The sequence below is a fragment of the Sturnira hondurensis genome, unplaced genomic scaffold (assembly GCF_014824575.4).
Source record: "Sturnira hondurensis isolate 20B ecotype Veracruz unplaced genomic scaffold, ASM1482457v3 Scaffold0000648, whole genome shotgun sequence".
NCBI classification, from domain to species: Eukaryota; Metazoa; Chordata; class Mammalia; order Chiroptera; family Phyllostomidae; genus Sturnira; species Sturnira hondurensis.
In genome coordinates, this window is record NW_028073279.1 from 8,687,503 (window position 1) to 8,705,037 (window position 17,535).

Below are 17,535 nucleotides of genomic sequence, written 5' to 3' on the forward strand. Positions count from 1 at the left end.
AGGCTACCTTGGTTATTTGAAATGGGTATAAGCAACAAAGACATTTTTCAAAAGGTAGTATAAACTCAACACTATTTCCATCTTAGGAAAAGAAAAGCTATTATTAGCCAACTAGACATTTAAGATGGAATCTTAAATCTTATTGCTATTATCCTATTGCAGGACAGATCAGCACTCAAAACTGCCCCTTTCAGAATAACAAGAAATTTTCACTTTTTTGTTATCTTTTAGTTTAGGCTATATCAGAATAAAGACTTTTAAAAATAAACTTTTCTTTTGTGTTTAAAGTAAAATTTATTATAATACAATAAATGTAAGTGTTATTAAAATGCTGGTTGTAATGATAAAGTGTCTATAATTTTTCTAATATAAATATTAGAAATAACTTCAACAATTCTGTATATACATAGAACATTGAAAACATAAAATCATGCACAAGGTCAAAATATAACTTTGCATACTGTCCTTTTAGGTATCACTTTTATCTTCTCTCGTATGATTCTAGAATACAAAGGGGGATGCAAACTTAAAGGGCTTAGTGTGTCCAATGTACATCAGTTATCACACATTAACAGTATTCTAAAATCACTGCATATACTATTTTGATCAAGTGGTTCTAATTCCCATATTTCCCCTTCCCAATAAGTCTTGGATATAAAGTTGAACAAGAAAGCTGTGATTACAGGATCCAGAATGACATGTATTCCTAGTGATTCATTAAAAGCGGCCAAAAGTGTTATATATATAAAAAGTCCCACAGGACATAAACGACGAGTACATTAACGTATAAATAAAATTAAGCCCTTAGCCCTCTGCTTGCTCACTTGGTTCCATGTCTCTACAGAAAGGAGGAACCAGAGTCATGAAGAAGAGCGACTCAGAATGCCGGGGCGTGTGTTTGAGGGTGGGGGAGGAGCAGCACAGGAAGGAGCGGGGCAGAGTGTCAGATTCTAAAGGGAAATTGAACAAATTACCTCCCTAGTCTACCTCACCCTGCTAAAGCAGGGACTGGTTCCGGCTTGGCCTCCCCCGCTGAGTCCCGGGGAGCTCTGGGGCTACTGTGTCCCCCAGCACCAGGAAAACAGCCACTGCCGTTCAGACAGGGCGAAGGCATGCCTAGCTGTTCCCTACTGAGAGCAATTCATAAATAGGAGGAACAGCCTATGTATTATAGGTTCGGACTTTCCACAAATACCTGAACTAGGCCACAACATGAGGGCAGGTGAAACAATTACAAATGAGTAGCTAACACCCAGAGAGGTTAAGGGGCACAGCAAAGGGAAAGAAAAGGAAGTTGTATGTGATGCTTAGTCCTCTATGACAGCACTTCTCATCCAATTCCCTTAGGTCTGGGGTGGGGCCTCAGGTTCTGCGTTTGTAATAAGCACCTAGGCGATGCCGGTGCTCTTGGTGTATGGACAATGCTTTGTGAAGCGAGGGTCCACCACACAAAGAGGGGCCACCGCTGTCTCTCCGGGCCCCAAGTGTACCTTGGAAGTCCTGAGCAGAACTGAGACCTGCTCCTATCCAAGCACATCCCCAGGTAAAAGGTGTAGATGTGCTGCATACATAGGCAACTGTCTATGAGACTGTGCTACCGTGTTTTCTGAGAGCACCATGACTATGTGAACAGCCAGACAGCATGATTCAACTCGAGTAAATGGACTGATCTATTCGCTGGTAATAAAACATGTAGTCCTCCTTAAAGTGAACATGATATAAAGTATAAAAAAACCCAGCATATTAAATTTCATAGTAAAAGGCCACATGTGCACATACATACACATAGCATGAGTTTGAAGGAATTAAATGCATATCATCAGAATGTAGTGCTACCACTGCTCCCAGCTAAAATCATCTCCTCTTCCAAACACAAGGAAAAAACCTTGAATCGTAAGGAAAATGACCGCATTGCCAGCCAGCACAAGACCACAGGCTCCCCATTTAATCTGGAACACAAAAAAAGAGGGTTAAATCTTTACTCGCTTCACATCGTATTCTTTGAAAATCTATTATTTTCTTCATTAGAAACGTCCAATGAAATATTACATAAAACTGCTACAAGGCTTAATGTACAGGCAGGAGGCAGTGGATTTACTCAGTAATTAGTGTAATTACTTCATGAGGCCTGTTAATCAAGGGCACTATCATCCTTAACACTTCCCCCATTAGACAGAACTATCTCTCTACTTGTTTTCAGTAGACAATGACGGCCCTGAGTAAAACAGGCAGATGACACAGGGTCCCACTGCACACTGGGTACTGAAACCTCTGTGCACACTGCCTTTTGTCATGAAAACAGGAATTGGAGAGTTAAGGACTGATCTGTTTCTTTTCAAGGCAAGAAAAGACAAAAAAAATCTGCATGCAAATGAAAACAGCCTTTTGGAGTGGCACAGGGTTTTAGAGGCACAGCTGGGGATGACAGTACCCTCTAGTGGGCATTTTTTTGTTTCAATTTAACAGAAAACTTCAATGAAAGTTCCTTCACAAAACATGCAGTATTGAAAGGGAAAAAGAGACATTTCTAGAACAAAATTTAGGAAGTACTTAGTCTGAGATATAAAGAGAATAAGGTCATGACAACCTTGCATTCAAAGGCCATCAACGCTTCCTCCTTACCTAGACAGAGCGCAAACGGGCACGACATCCAAGACCCTCTCTGTGATACGCTTCACCAGCCTTTCTAACCTCAATCTCAGTCACTCCTCTTTAGTTCCATCATATTGGAATACTGCTCTTTTTCCACAAATTGATTGCATTTTTCTCACTCGGGTGCCATTCCATTTAATAGCGTTCCCTACTTTAATCAAAATTCTATTTATCAAAAACCACATCAAAGGCCAGTTGGAATTTCACTGTGTTCCCAAGGCACTGTGATCCTGTTTCAATTATCACACTTATCATATGCTTACCTATCAGGCTAGTTTCTGTCCTCTTTGGGAACAGAGAGAGCACCTGACTCTTATTCCTGGTATCTTACAAAAAGCAAATGTTACAAAAATATTTACTAATGAATAAACAAGACTTGTACATATCTTATAGTCAATGCCCCCAATAAGTTTCGTGAAACTGAAACAGTATGTAATTAGGGAATAAGAACAAAGAGTATGAAAGACAGTGAATGTCAAAGAAAGGAATCAATTATACCCACAATGTGTTTTTTATTCACTGTACCTTCAAAGCGCTATATATAGTTGCCCCTCAACATATGCCTATTGTGTTGAGTTGAGGACTGTGTCCATGACCCGCCAGGAGAAGAATCTGGTATGATGCTGTGGTACTGTGATTTATAGAAAATATTTGGTCTTCTCCTCTCTGGCACAGAGACCTAAAACACTTGGAACTTCTAAGTGATAACAGTGATAAATGTGACTTTTATTTTGTTAATGAGGTGACTTTTGGGAAGCCCCTATGGACAAGGGCTGGTGCCCAGAGAGGTTAGCCATGTGACTGGAGGGTTAGTAGTTTTGGTCGCCCCTCCTACCCTGCCCACCTCTGGGGAAGGGAGAGGAGAAATTAAATCAGTCACCAACGATCAATGATTTTACTGATCATTCCTATGTAATGAAGCCTCCCAAAAGCACCAAAACGAAGGGATTTGGAGAGCTTCTGGGTTGGCAGTTTGGTGATATGAGCAGACTGGTACACCTAACAGGACTAGGAAGCTCCTTGCTCCTTCCCCATACCGAGCCCTATGCATCTCTTACATCTGGCTGTTCCTTCTAAAATAAACTAGTAATCTAGCGAGTAAATGGGTTTCCTGAGTTCTGTGAATAAGTCAATCAAACCCAAGATCAGGGTCATGGGGACTTCTGATCTACACAGCCAGTCAGTCAGAAGCACAAGTGCGCAAGATGACTGGCAACTGAAACAGGACAGTCTTGTGGGACTAAACCCTTCACACATGTAGGATCTGATGCTCCCTCTGGGTAGACGGCGTCAGGACTGAGTTGGACGGCAGGACACCGAGCTGGTGTAGAAGACCTGCTCACTGGCCCTGCGGGGACCCCGTTCCACACACACTGCAACTGGGCCATCAGGAGCCATTTAGACGTTTACTTTGAAGCCAGAAGAGTATTGCTATTACAGTCACTGTGGATTGCCCTACCCGAAGAGGCAAGGATTTAAGAACAATTCCAGAAAACAGTGGAATAAAGTACAATATAAAAAACAAAAAATCACTTGATCACGCTAAAAGTTATAAGAACTTAGAAAACATCCTGAAAACATGGCCAAGACATTGATAGGTAGATCTAAAATGTACACTAGATTAACTAAAAGTATACCTGGCTTTGAGTATTAAGTCTAAGCAATAAAAAAGAAATTGAGGTTCCAGACGCAGGCCTCTGAAGTAAACTCAGAGACAACTGGGTAAAACAATGGAGAACAAAACTCACCACAGCCACACGAGCAAGAATAACAGGAAATCCAAAGGCAGAAACGACGATGCCAGTGGTGAAAAAATAGGCCAGCTCCCGACAGGCACTGCTTGTTGCATCAGAGTCATACGTTGCTCTCTTGGCAATGAAATAGGGAATGGGAGAGATGGCGTGAAATACCAGGACGAACAGGGGCCAGTACACACTGTCGGTTGGACCAGGAAGAAATGCAAAAGGAAAAGTTACGGTTAAGACATTCTACTGTTTCAAGGTTAATATTGTTTTAAATGTCTAGGCCCCAAAATTATTTATTCAATTGTCAGTGTTAGCATTTAAGACAATTTCTACCAGGAGCACAGAAGAGATAGTGGTCATTAAAAATTACTAGTCATTAATATATAGATAAATGACATTGTGTTAAGAAACTGCATGATTGCATACATGAAACCTATAAAATTTTATTAACCAATGTCACCCCCATAAATTCAATTTTAAAAAGAAACTACATATATATGTATAATCTAGAATCTTTACTGTTTTCTGTAACTACTGAGCTGTAATTGAAGAGCAGAAGCTTAAAAAAACCCCAGAAGCTTAACTTGACATCTTTGCTTTCCCTATAGAACACAGCACAGTGGCTTGCACGTGCTAGTTCAATAAAGACTTTTTTGAGTGCTTGCATGTTGGAAACCTTTCAATGAGTCAGAATAAAACCCAGATTCCTTGCCCTGACCTACAGTCTTACATGAGTGGGTCAACTTATTTTATTCATTTTGTTCCATCTTCCCTGCATTCGCAGCCACACTAGCCTTCTTTCTGCTCCTTAAACAACCCCATCCTTATTCTAGGGCCTTTGTATGGCCTTTGCTTGGAATGTTCCTCCCCCTGATCCCCTCACTGGCTGGCTCCTTCTTATAATGCAACCTAAACTGAGAGGTCTCCTCCTAAGAATGGTTTAACCAGAGCATCCGTTTTATTGTTTTTTAATTTTTATTTTTATTTATCTTTAGAGGAGGAAGGGAAGGAAAGAGGGAGAAAAATATCAATGTATGGCTGCCTCTTGTACATCCCCTGCTGGGAACTGGCCTGCAACCCAAGCATGTGCCCTGACTGGGAATTGAACCTCGATCCTCTGGTTCGCAGGCCCGTGCTCAATCCACTGGGCTACACCAGCCAGGGGCAGAGCATCCATTTTAAATACCTCAAGTCACCCTTTGAGCATATCCCCCTCTGAACTTTCACACAGCACTTATTCCTACCTGGCATTTCCTTGCTCATGAAAACAGGAATCTGAATTATCTTTACCAATCACCACTATGTCCAGGCCCCAGAATGAGGTGCTTCATTAACATTTATTGAATGGACAAAATAACAAATAGATTTTAAGTTTGGAAGACATGAAAATAGATATGCTTATTAGTAAAAACTTAAGATACACTCTAATTTTTATTATAAGAGGTCACAATAATTCTGTAATGCAAAACATAAAAATTTCAATGTTTTGAATGTATAAAAAATTGCCATCTGCTTTCCAATTACATTTCCTGTACAAATACTTCAGAAGTATTTTTCTCCATCAGTTAGACATTTAGTATATTTTATTCCATGGGAGGGGGATACAGGCATAGTTTCTACTCACATACATACATACATACATACACCCACACATACACACACCGTAATAACACAGATCACCACAAAGCCTTGCTGAACACAGACCCACCAGGGCGCGACACCGCCACGCAGCAGTTGGCGTGAAGGCACTTCGCGATGAAAGCTTCCCATTCCAACCACAGCTCTGGGAGGGCAGGACAGTTAACCAAAACGCAAGAAAGGAAAGTGCCCCTAAGAGACTTAGGACAGAAACACTGAGTTGGGACTTCTAATTTTACAGTACAGGAATTATAGTGTATTTCAAGAATCACTGAACAATACCGTGGAAAGGGAAGGGGTTTCTACAAATTCTCTAGTTCAAGGCCCTTTTTGTACCAGTGAGGAAAGACATCGGAGAAGAGGTCTGGAATAGACCCAGCTGTTGCCTGACATACCCACGGCCATGAGCTCTTAATTCTTCCTAGAACACAGTAAGTTTTCTAAAGAAAATCTGAGCATGCTCCCATTCACTGATTCCAACTGGCATTAGTTATCATGGGCAAAAACAGAAGGAGGGTATGTACAAGTTCAGTGACGGAAAGTAACCTAACAGCATGATCGGGCCTTAAGTTTCTAATGAGCAGGACATGGTGGGTAGTGACACCCAGACCTGTGACTTCTTTAGTAAAAGATTTAACTTTGTCTTAGGCCAGCCCTGTCTGTTTTGCACGTGCGCGTGCGGGGGTGTGTGTGTGCACCGAGGTTAGCGCCCCTCTGAAACAAGAATAACCACCCTCAAGAGGGTGTATAAGCGTAACTGTCCTGCACCTTGCTTCCTCCACCTTCATGGGACCTCCCTGACATGCCTCTTTGACATCAAATGCGTAAAAGAAACTACAAAACTGTCACTCTCCCGAGCATCTGAGATCTTGTTTCTGAGCAACTGTGGTCAGTTTTGGCTCAAATAAACTCATAAAAATTCTCTACAGGTTTGGGCATTTCTTATATCAACAATATAAATTGTACATGCTTCCAAAACAAAATTTGGACCCAACTGTTCTTTTATACACTAGTGAGTTTTTCTCAGGGCCAGAGGTCTCTGTTTGTGTCTGTTTATGTCTACATAGGAATGATGAAAATGTGAAATACTTCTCAACTTCCAAGATGGCATTATTAAAATTAATTTAAAGGCAAGCACTTATAAAAACTGGGTATTTTAAAATCCTCAGAATACAGAAACTAACTCAAATGCTTTTTAAGTTTACATGATCCTTAGTTTACATGAGCATTAATCCTTAGTAAATAAAAGCCAGTTTAAGTTTGTTGGTTTAAGTAGAAGACACGTCTTTTAAGTTGATATTTTAAATTTCATATATTTATATTACATTTTACTTGGGGTTTTATAAAAATAAGTCCATGTTAATAATTGACTTTGATGTCTATGAAATGTTTGTTACAAAATGTCTTCATATACATAACTTCTTAGTTTTCATTAGAAATTGAGGTTTTAAGGGTTAAAATCTCAATATATGTAGGAATAACTTTGCTGTGCTGCAGGAGGGACCCTGGAACAACGCAAAAAGGCTTGTTTTCTCTCCTTACAAAAGAGAAATTTTAAGCTGACCGGGCATTTTTTAAAAATGTGCAGTTGCATGGGAAACACTGTAAAGTGATGGGAGTTCCTGGGGCAAGTTGTACAGGGAAACGACGGCTGTAAATTCAATGAGTGGTTGGGGTGTGGGAAACTCAAGATGGCTGCTTGGTTCTTCCAGGCTCCCTGGCAAACCCCATTTTCACTCGGTGTTTATGTTCCTTCATGTGTCCTAGTGCACTCAAACTGGGCTTAGATGAGATGAAGGAACTTAGGAGCTAACATTATTGAAAGGAGACATTTTATAGAACTGCAAAGGTTTGATGGAGTCACTTCAAGAAAATGCTAAATAGGTAACTGCTTCCTCTCCTGGGGAGCAACCAGGAGATAAAGACTTTAAGAATTATCAACTACCACCTTGTGATTTTGTTCACTGGAAAGAATAGCAAATAAAGACACTCTCCAACCTCATGGGATCAGGCACCTAACCACGAACGGACACCTACCCCCATCTTGGACCCTCGCCTCTGCCTACCCCAGACATCCAAGTCTCCTTTAGGATGAGAAGCTGCTGATGGAGGCCTGTATTCCTAGAGATTGATGCTGAACTCAAAAAATAACTTGACTGTCTTTACTTGTATGCAAATTACATTAGTTATAATGATATACTTGTTCTTTGGGTTTTGCTGATAGTTCAGCTGTTTATAATTACAGAATTTAATATTTTATAGCCATATAAATGTAATACTAGATGCAAAACACAGAAAACTGAACCAGATGGCAAAACTCAGATGGTGAGAGTTTACGAGACAGAGATGACCCAGAGTGTTTCTCGTAATGAAGGCCCGTAACACCTGACCACCTTCCATTTACCTGCCCTTTCCTTTTGGGGAAAGTTCAGCCCCAACCCACATCTCAGGGTTACTGTACTGCCCCGCCCCCAACGATCCACCATTGCAACAAGACGACCACCCTCCCCTGAGCCCCTCTGCCCATTATGACCCTTTATTCTTCCCTTCTACCTCTGACAGCATGTACATTTTAACATCTGATTATCGTCTGTCTCCCCCACTGAAATACAGACTCTAAGCGGGGCAGGACTTCTGTTTTCTTATTTCTGAATCGCCAGTTCCCATTAACTGTAGCTGACACACAGTATGCACTCGGACAACAGTTGCTGAACAAAGAAATTTGTTGAATGTTCCCTCTGCCTGAAATGCCCTCCCCTGACCTGGCCCAATAAACTGGCTTATCCATGAGGTCTCGGCTCAAGACAACCTCCATGCAGCCCTTCCTGACTCTCCCGGGGAAACCGTGATGCTTTCTCAAAGCTCTCACTGTACTTTTCACACATCCCCACCCACTACAGCTGCCGTCCTCCTAACGGGACTGTTGGCCGGTCTCTCACTCGGGACTAGAACTACGAGCTCCTCGAGCGAGGACAGGACTACGTCTCTTCATTTTTGTAGCCCCAGCTGATCCAGAGCAGATATTCAATAAATGCTTATTAAATGATTGTATCAACTGTAAAATGACTACTTCTCTACACGAGTACAGCTGACCCATGATGGGGCTGAGTTCATAATTTGGGCTTCACTAACTCATTGGTTAGAGCTTGGTACTAAATTGACCAAAATCCCTAACAGCCATGACACACCACACACACACACACACACACACACACACACACAATAGTGACAAAGACACAAAAAGAAAAATAGGTTTTTTTTAATAACTTACCCATAATCTTCTAAGGCACATCCCAGCATAAGAAAAGTCAGTCCAATAGCCCCACTGAAGGATAATAACACGAGAGCTGTGAAAAATAAAACCAAGAGTTACAGGTTCCAGATCCCTGGGTGCCAGGACCTGGGGGAGGAGAGGCAAAGTGGGGAGTGACTTACTAATGGGCATGGAGTGTCCCCTGGGGGTGAGGAGATGTTTTAGAATTAGATAATAGTGATGGTTACACAACCTTGTGAATGTACTAAAAACCACAGACTTTAATACTTTAAAAAGGTTAATTTTGTGGTATGTGAATTATATCTCAATAAAATTTTAATTAAAAAGTAAAAGGTCCCAAATTAAGCAGACGTAGCAATTCACTTACTAGCTGATGTTATATTTGACTAGCAAATCAGTGCCCACACACCTGCCCCCTTTAAATTACAGTATTAGTCTCAAGAAGGTCCAGTGCCTGGCTTCCAGCTAAGGCATGAATCCCCTCTATTTCTGTCACAAGCAGCCAGCCAGCCAATCTCGACAACTCCAGTGAAGGGAGCCTCATTATCTCCTGAGGTAGGTCATTGCATCTGACAGTTTCTAAATGTTGAAAATCCTCTTTCCTTAAATTGTATGCAACACGGCTTCCCTGTAATATACACACTTTGATCATTTTTGCCTCCCCGAACCTTAGTACTTTTAAATATTTGCAAATTGCCTTCGTGTCTTCATAGAAAATGATTCTCAACTACTGAATGAAATATGTATTCCTGGCATCTGTGTCTCTCCTTACGCTACTGACTTGTTAAAATTCATGAGTTCTGAGTCACTAACATGGGTTCAAATCTCTTTTGCCACCAACTGCTTGTGTGAACTTCTTTAAATCTGATTTCTCTCCTGTAAAATAGTAATAACAGTGTAACCTTATTAGGAAGCTCATGGTAATTACATGAGATAAATCTGTGGAAAGTAATGGGCAAAAGGAGGGGCCCAATAAGTAAATATTGATTGATGTAGGTATCTGTTCATTTTAGTAATGTTCTTTGAATAAAGATATAAATTAGAAGCATCTGACACTATATTATCCAATTTTGCTTCTGAAAAAAAAATACAGGATCCAGCACAAATAACGCCCCATTTTAAATACAAAATCTTTGATTACAAAATCATAAGCATGTAATTCTGTAACATAACAATATCACACTCAAGCACATCACATGACATGTTAGGGGAAACATTCAAATTAAAACTAGAAACTATCACACCCGTATTATTGCCCTACCAACCACACTCAAGCAGCTGTTACTTCTGCCGGACCCTGTACAGAGCACTCAAAATTAGTCACTGAATAAACTAGTCAGCGTTCAGATGGCTTCCTGTTGCATCAAGAGGAGACGTGGGGAAGCGGGGCACTGTTGTATAGGAAGATGCCAAGGTGCTTTTAGAAACCATTTAGAAGTATGCAGATATTAGGGGACAAGGAAGAACTTCAATTCTAATTTATACATCTTTTTCCATTTGGTAGATGTCACTTTTTAAAGAAAGCGGTACAGAAGTAAGTTTTCATGTTGTTTCGTTAGAGAGGATCTCTTCCTCGTCGGCTCTGTCCCCTCCCTGCCCCTGACCACGCCTGACCACTGCACTCCTTGCTGTCCAGCACAGCCTCCACAGTGGGGAACCGCAGCCGTATTCCTTCTAGTCTGTGACACCAGCCTCTCAGGGTTCCGGGGTTCACAACCGTGTATCTCCAGTAGATTCTTTTTAGCCCTTTTTCCTTTTTCAGGAATTGCATCCTCGACATCTCTTAAAGATGGAGCTGACCAGATCCCAACTTCATCTCTTTCCACTCAACACTCTTGCTGTGACATTACTTTCAACTCAAAGCTCCCCGGCACCACAAGGGCCCGGCCACACGAATGCTACACGTCCAACTCCAACCTTGACTTCTCCGCCTGAGTAGCCAACAAGGACCCTCACATTCACATGTGAAAAACTGAAGCATCCCACGCCACCTCCTCACAAAACACACATCTTCCCTTTGAAGGAAAGTTCTATCTTGAAATACCAATACCATCATTGCGCTCCACTTTACAGAAAAACAGCAAATCAAGGAGATCAATCTCCCAGACCTCACTGCTAAAGACTGAAAGCTTGTATTCTATCCCCATCCCCACTGCTCAACAATTTGCGTTATCTCCTAATGCCTGTGTGACAGTATTGGGAGGCGAGGCTTTGGGAGGTGATTAGGCCAAGAGGGTAGAGTCCTCACGGATGGGATTAGTGACCTTATAAGAGACTTCAGCGAGATCCCTCACCCCTTCCACCATATGAAGGTACAGCAAGAAGACAGCTGTCTATGAACCAGAAAGCAGGCCCTCATCAGACATCAAATCTGCCGGCATCTTGATCTTGGGCTTCCCAATCTCCAGAACTAATAAATTTTTTTGTTTAAGGCATCCAGTTCATGGCAGCACTGTTCTCCAGAACAGCCCCTCTGCCACCGCCCTGGTGTAGGCCCTTATCATCTCAGGCCTGGCCCTAGTCATCTCTTCCACTCCACCCTCCACACAGCAGACAGTGATGTTGCAAACAGATAAAGCTGGTGTCACCCCTTCACAGCTGCTTTCAAGCCTACAAGCTGTTCTGGCACTTGAGGCTCAACATGGCCTAGCCCCTGACTACCTCCCTCACCACTCTCCCACTAAATTCCAGTCTTAAAAACATAGTTTAAGCTCCTGGAGAGAACAAGGTGTGCTCTTTCATGCCCCCTGCCCTAGGTTACATGCTGTTCTCTCCACTTGAAAAAACTCTGCCCTCACCCCTTGCTTTGTCAGGTGAAGCCTTATCAATCTTTTTAGCTTCAATTCAAGGATTACTTCTTGTGTAGAAGTGGTCCTCTTCGTCCCTGGAGCAAGTGACCCCATCTGTGTTAGTGACTTGAGCTGCTATTAACAATGTACCAACTGGGTGGCTTAGAACAGAAATTTATTTTCTCACAGTTCTGGAGGCTTCGCAGTGTCAGCAAGGCCATGCTCTCTCTGAAGTTTCCAAGGAAAGAATCCTTCCTGCCTCTTCCTCACTCCTGGCGGTTTCTTTGGTGCTCTCTGGCTTGCAGCTGCCTCATTCTACTTTCTACCTCCATCTTCACATGGTGTCTCCATATGTCTCTATGTCTCCATATGTCCACATTCCATATGTCTCTATGTCTCCATGTCCACATTCCTCTTTGCTTATAAGGACACTAGTCATTGGGGCAGGGTCCAATCTAATCCAATAGCATCTTAAACTTAACTACATCTGCAAAAAACCCTATTTCCAGACAAGGTCACACTGACAGATCCAGGGGAGTTAGGAACATAGTTCAACCCACAACACCATCTGTGCTCCCACTGTATCTAAGCACACCTCAGTCAGTTAAATAGTAAATTTATCTTTTAAGCCCAAACCTCATGTATACAGTAATCCCTCAAGGGTTGAACTACCAGAAAATACTTCCTTCCCTCAATCCTTTTCCATTTCATAACCTAGCTTCCTTCACAATTTCTAACACATTCGCACATAAACATTATTATTTGATAGTTTCTGGGCATGACTAAATGCAGTACAATTCTGAGATACTACTCGTTGCCTGTTTTCTGCACTGGCTTCAAATGGCTGTATTACTCACAGGAAACTGTCCAAATAAATCATGTTAACTAAACTGATGTTGAAATAAGGCACCCAGAAATAATGACAAAATATGTCTGCTGGTAATAGCTCACACACTGATATATTTCACAGTGAACATACACATGTGTGTAAACACACTTAATACAAGTTTATAGCAGGTGGGGAGATCTTTGGGTACACATTTCAAAGAGAATATGAATTCGAACAAAAAAACAAGTTATGCTACTCTATTCAAAAGATTAGAAATCTAACGGTTTCCACCCAAATATCACAGGAAGCCTTCCAGTAACCTCTCCCTCAGCGAGCATCCCCCTCTCCCCAGAAGGCATACAGATAAGGGAAGAGGTGTTCTTGGTACCCCCTTTTTATCAAGCGCGCCATTCAAAAACACGTAACTGCACAAATACCACTTTCTTGTTTGTCCAATGATGAAAGTACCGATAAAATTCCACCTAATAGGCTTCCCACGACTATGAGAAATACAGCTCTTCTGGGCGCTTCCCATAAACACCCGCCTGCCGTCAACTCCGCCCAATAGGAAAAACTATCAGGAACAAGAGGATTAAGTGCCCCAAATCTGAGAACGCTAGAGACAATAGCTCCTCCGGAAGAAATTGGAAAAGTGCGGGATGAAGGAAAAGACGGAGGAGTTGGGATGCACTTGTCAGGAAGTGGAAACCTCCTCAAAAACAAGGCAGGCGCGGGTGGGGGCGAGGGCGGATGGAAGCTCCTAGGAACTGCAGCCGGTGAAGTGATGCCCCGGGGGCGGGATCCGGTCTCCCAGGCAGGCACCGCTCCCCGCGAGGGTGCCTCCTGGAGGGTCCGGAGGGCCAGGGGAAAGCGTGAAGGCGAGTGACCTAGCAAAAAAAGGGGGGGCTGAGTTTCCCCAAACATCCTTCCACCCGCACCCCAAGAAACGAAGGGAGTGAGCGAGTGCTTTCCCACCCGGGGAGGCGGGAAGCGTGGTGAGTCTCCGGGAGGCCGCTGCCTGCCCACGCGCTGAAAGCGCAGCTCCAAAGCCAGCCCGGCGCGGAAGCGCTGACCCCACCGCAGGGCCAGCGAGCGGGGGCCGCGGATGTACCTTTAATCCCCGCCATGTCTCCCGCAGCTGCTTCCGGCTTCCCGCCACAGACTCCGCCCATGCCCGGCCAAGGGCTGGACCATGGGCCCCGAGCCCGCCCCTGCCCCTCACAGCCCCGCCCAAACTTGTCCGTAACCCCGCCTCCATTTCACAGAGACAAGCCCCCATCTGCAGAGCTCGGCTCGTGTCCCAGTCCAGATCCTGGGCCATCCCCGCAAACCCACTTGCTGCCAGTAACCTTGACCTTGCTCTGGGAGCCCATCTGCTATGTCCTCAGCCCACCTCAGAGGGCCATGTTGTACTTCACTTTCTTCAAGGGAATGGAAAGTTTTGCTTGTTGGGGCAATCTGGAAGAGTACTTCATTTGACCTTTACGGAAATAGGCTCAAAAAGGTTTAGGAGCCTCAGCTCTTTGGAGGTTGGATTAGGGGCCACATATCCTCTCATTCTAACCGAGAACCACTTCAAAGTATGGTGCTTCCCTCCCCTCTATTGCTGTTTCTGACTTTCTAAAGAAACAGAAAGGTAAACGGGTTCATGGGAATTCAGGTTCCCCTAGCTACCTGAAGTTCAAATCCTCAGCACCTTTCCGATTCCTGCTCCGTTTACTTTCACAAAAACCGTATACAGCATATTATTGTCTCAACACGTGTAATTACCTGTGACTTTATTCTTCTGGTTCCTTCCATGTCTCCTCATAGATGGAAGGTACATTTATTAAAAACACGGTGTTGCTAATACCTGGCTCCTGCAGATCTCTGAAGACCCAGAATTACACTGCGCTCTACTTTGTAGCTGCAATCTAGTCAAGATAGTTGAGAACTCTTTTCCTGTTTTGGGTATCCTATTCTTTCTTATACCTGTTAAAGTGCTCAGGGGAAACTACCTATCGCCCAAACACCCACAGTCTGTCTTTTTTAGCTCACTTACTGTAGTGCCATGGAGCTCTCATGAGGAAGTTAAGATTTTTTCTTCTCCTAAATTGATGAGGATTTCCTAATTGGGTCAAATCTCTCTATTTCCCCTTTCGTTGCCAACCACCCAGCAAGTATCCGGAAACCCATATATGTGTTTGCTAGAGCCTTCCATGACAACCTGAGGCTAGCCCCACAGAAAGAAGTGCTTTTGGAGAAAAGTGACATTTCTTCAGAGGCACAGCTTGGCTTTGAGTGCTTTAGGCTCAGCAGTTCGAAACTAGAAGGCTGTCTGAGAAGCAAAAAGATGAGCTGTTCACTCCAGGGTAATGTCAAGATGTAGAAAACTGCAGAGCAAGGGTTGGTCTCCAGGTTTCCTGTCCTTTCCAGCTTACTAAGCACTTAAAGAGAAAGTTAGCTATCTTGCTCGAAGTTTTAACCATTTGAAAAATTCTGCTTCCCTCTTGCCAGATGCTGCACTGAAAAATTGGTCTTCTACTTACCCATTCCATGTTTCTTCAAGAATAAGTGTCACCAAAAACAGAAAGTAAAACCTTGGAAGCTTAAACCCTCTCGCTGACTTGCCATCAATGCGTTATTCAGGTATGTAAGATTGTACCCTCTGTCACGCTGTATAGAACTACAGTGATTGTCTTTGGAAATATATTTCTATTTCCTGCTTGCATTCAGTTCTCTCATATTATAAACTTCACCTATTATTTCCATTTTACGGATCGGAAAACTAAGGCTCAGATATTAGTAACTAGTGAGTAGGGAAGCTGAGGCCAAGCCCCAAATAGTTCAACTCTGAAGTCATGTGGTCAGCACTTGTGCAGTGGGTCTCGCACACAAGTAAGGCAGGAAATGTCCAAGTAATTAGAAATAACAGCCCCTTATATTTCACAGAGCAATAAAATCTGTCCATTAACTTGATTTTCCCTTATATATCCATTTGTATCTTGCATAAAGCATACACAAGATAATGGCTGAAATAACAGAAACTAATAAAGTTCACCTTATATATTATAGTATCTCTCCCTATCCTACAGAAAAGATCTAGCCCCAAACTCCAGCACTGAGTAACCCTCTTCATGTATCCATTTCCTGGTGTAGGATTTACAAAACCTGCCTCTCAGAACTTTTTGAGGATGAAATGAGAAAGAGTGTATGTGTCTATGCAATAGCACATAGGGCCATGCATGAAAGACAGATGCAATGGCACTGCGCTGGGGTTGGTTCCCAGGTCCGTGCATAAGTTAAATGCAAGTATGGTGCAACACTGTTGAACTCAGTCAATGTTAGTTTTCTTTCCTAACTCTCAACAACTACTCTTTTCACATAGTCAGCCCCTTCACAAAACTTACAAGGCAAGTCTTGGCCATTATATGCAGACAAATCTCTGTCAGGCCAAGGAGACAAATAAGAGCAAGGCCCTGGCAGGGTAGGTCAGCTAGTTAGAGCATCGCCCTGACACCCCCAGGTTGTGGGTTCGATCCCTAGTTAGGGCACCTCAAGAATCAGCCAAGGAATGCATAAATAAGTGGAACAGCAAATTGATGTTTCTCTCTCTAATCAATCAATAAAAACTTTTTAAACAAAAAAGAGCAAATCGGTTGCCTGTTCCTATTCATGTCATCCACTTCCCACAACCTGAGGTTTCTGTGTAACTCCAGCTTCACTACTGACCTGCAGCAATGCACTTACTGACTCTTCATAACAGCAACTACTGTTCAGTGAGCACCCATTTAATAACCGTTTATTTGTGCAGTCTCTAATTCCACCGTTACAGGGCTGTTGGGATTATCTCTATTTTACAGACGGTAAGATTAAGACTTAGAGACTTTTAAGAAATCTGCCCAAAATAACAGTCTTAAGCGAAAAAATCAGGATTCAAACTCAGTCTTCTGGTCTCAAATCAATACTGTACCATTATGCACAAACACCACAGTTTAGCTTTAGAACAACCAGAACATGTTTACTTGACCTAAATTCCCTGACAGATGTTTCCACTGGGGGAAACTGTCCTGTTGCTGTGAGAACTATTTCTGGAATTCAACCTTTGTGTTCCTTCCTTAAACAGCGGAGTTTTTCAGCAGCATTAGGACTCAGCTTGTGTGTTCTTGCAGACACAGACAACACAGTGCTGGTTCGAATGCTTTTGATTGGCAGCATTTGTTTCCAAATGAACATGCTGCTTCTGTCGGAAAAGAACTAAACTATGTTTTCTACGACGAAGTCTCAGACTCCCAGGATCGATGCCTCTGCTTCAGTATCCGAAGGAAGCTCCGTAAGCCCATTAATAATATTCTAGTTAGGAGATCGGGATTTCTATGCTGATTCCTTTTGAAACACAGTAGTCATGCAGCATGATCCAACTGTGTGGCCCTATGGGGCAAGGATGGCAGTGGGGATGGTTAGAGTATAAATCCAGAAATACTGTCAGATTATATTTTGGTACAAATGTGCATGTGCTTTTCATATTCTTTCCCCATAACTTTTCTTACATGTGATCATGTCAGGAGGTATAATTCAAGCTTGTCCTTATATTCCTATGAGTGCAAAAATAACTTAGATTTCTCCAAA

At 42.7% G+C, this 17,535-nt stretch overlaps 1 protein-coding gene across 1 annotated transcript; it reads right to left on the reverse strand.

Moving 5' to 3' along the window:
* Window positions 1-274: 274 nt before the first annotated feature.
* LEPROT (leptin receptor overlapping transcript) lies at window positions 275-14,074 on the reverse strand. The gene is made up of 4 exons (XM_037043226.1): window positions 14,039-14,074; window positions 9,307-9,382; window positions 4,401-4,587; window positions 275-1,949 (listed from the first exon to the last, which is right to left on the reverse strand). Exons 1-4 carry the CDS (start codon window positions 14,052-14,054, stop codon window positions 1,833-1,835), a joined length of 396 nt encoding a protein of 131 aa, XP_036899121.1. The 5' UTR covers window positions 14,055-14,074; the 3' UTR covers window positions 275-1,832.
* Between the last annotated feature and the right edge of the window lie 3,461 nt (window positions 14,075-17,535).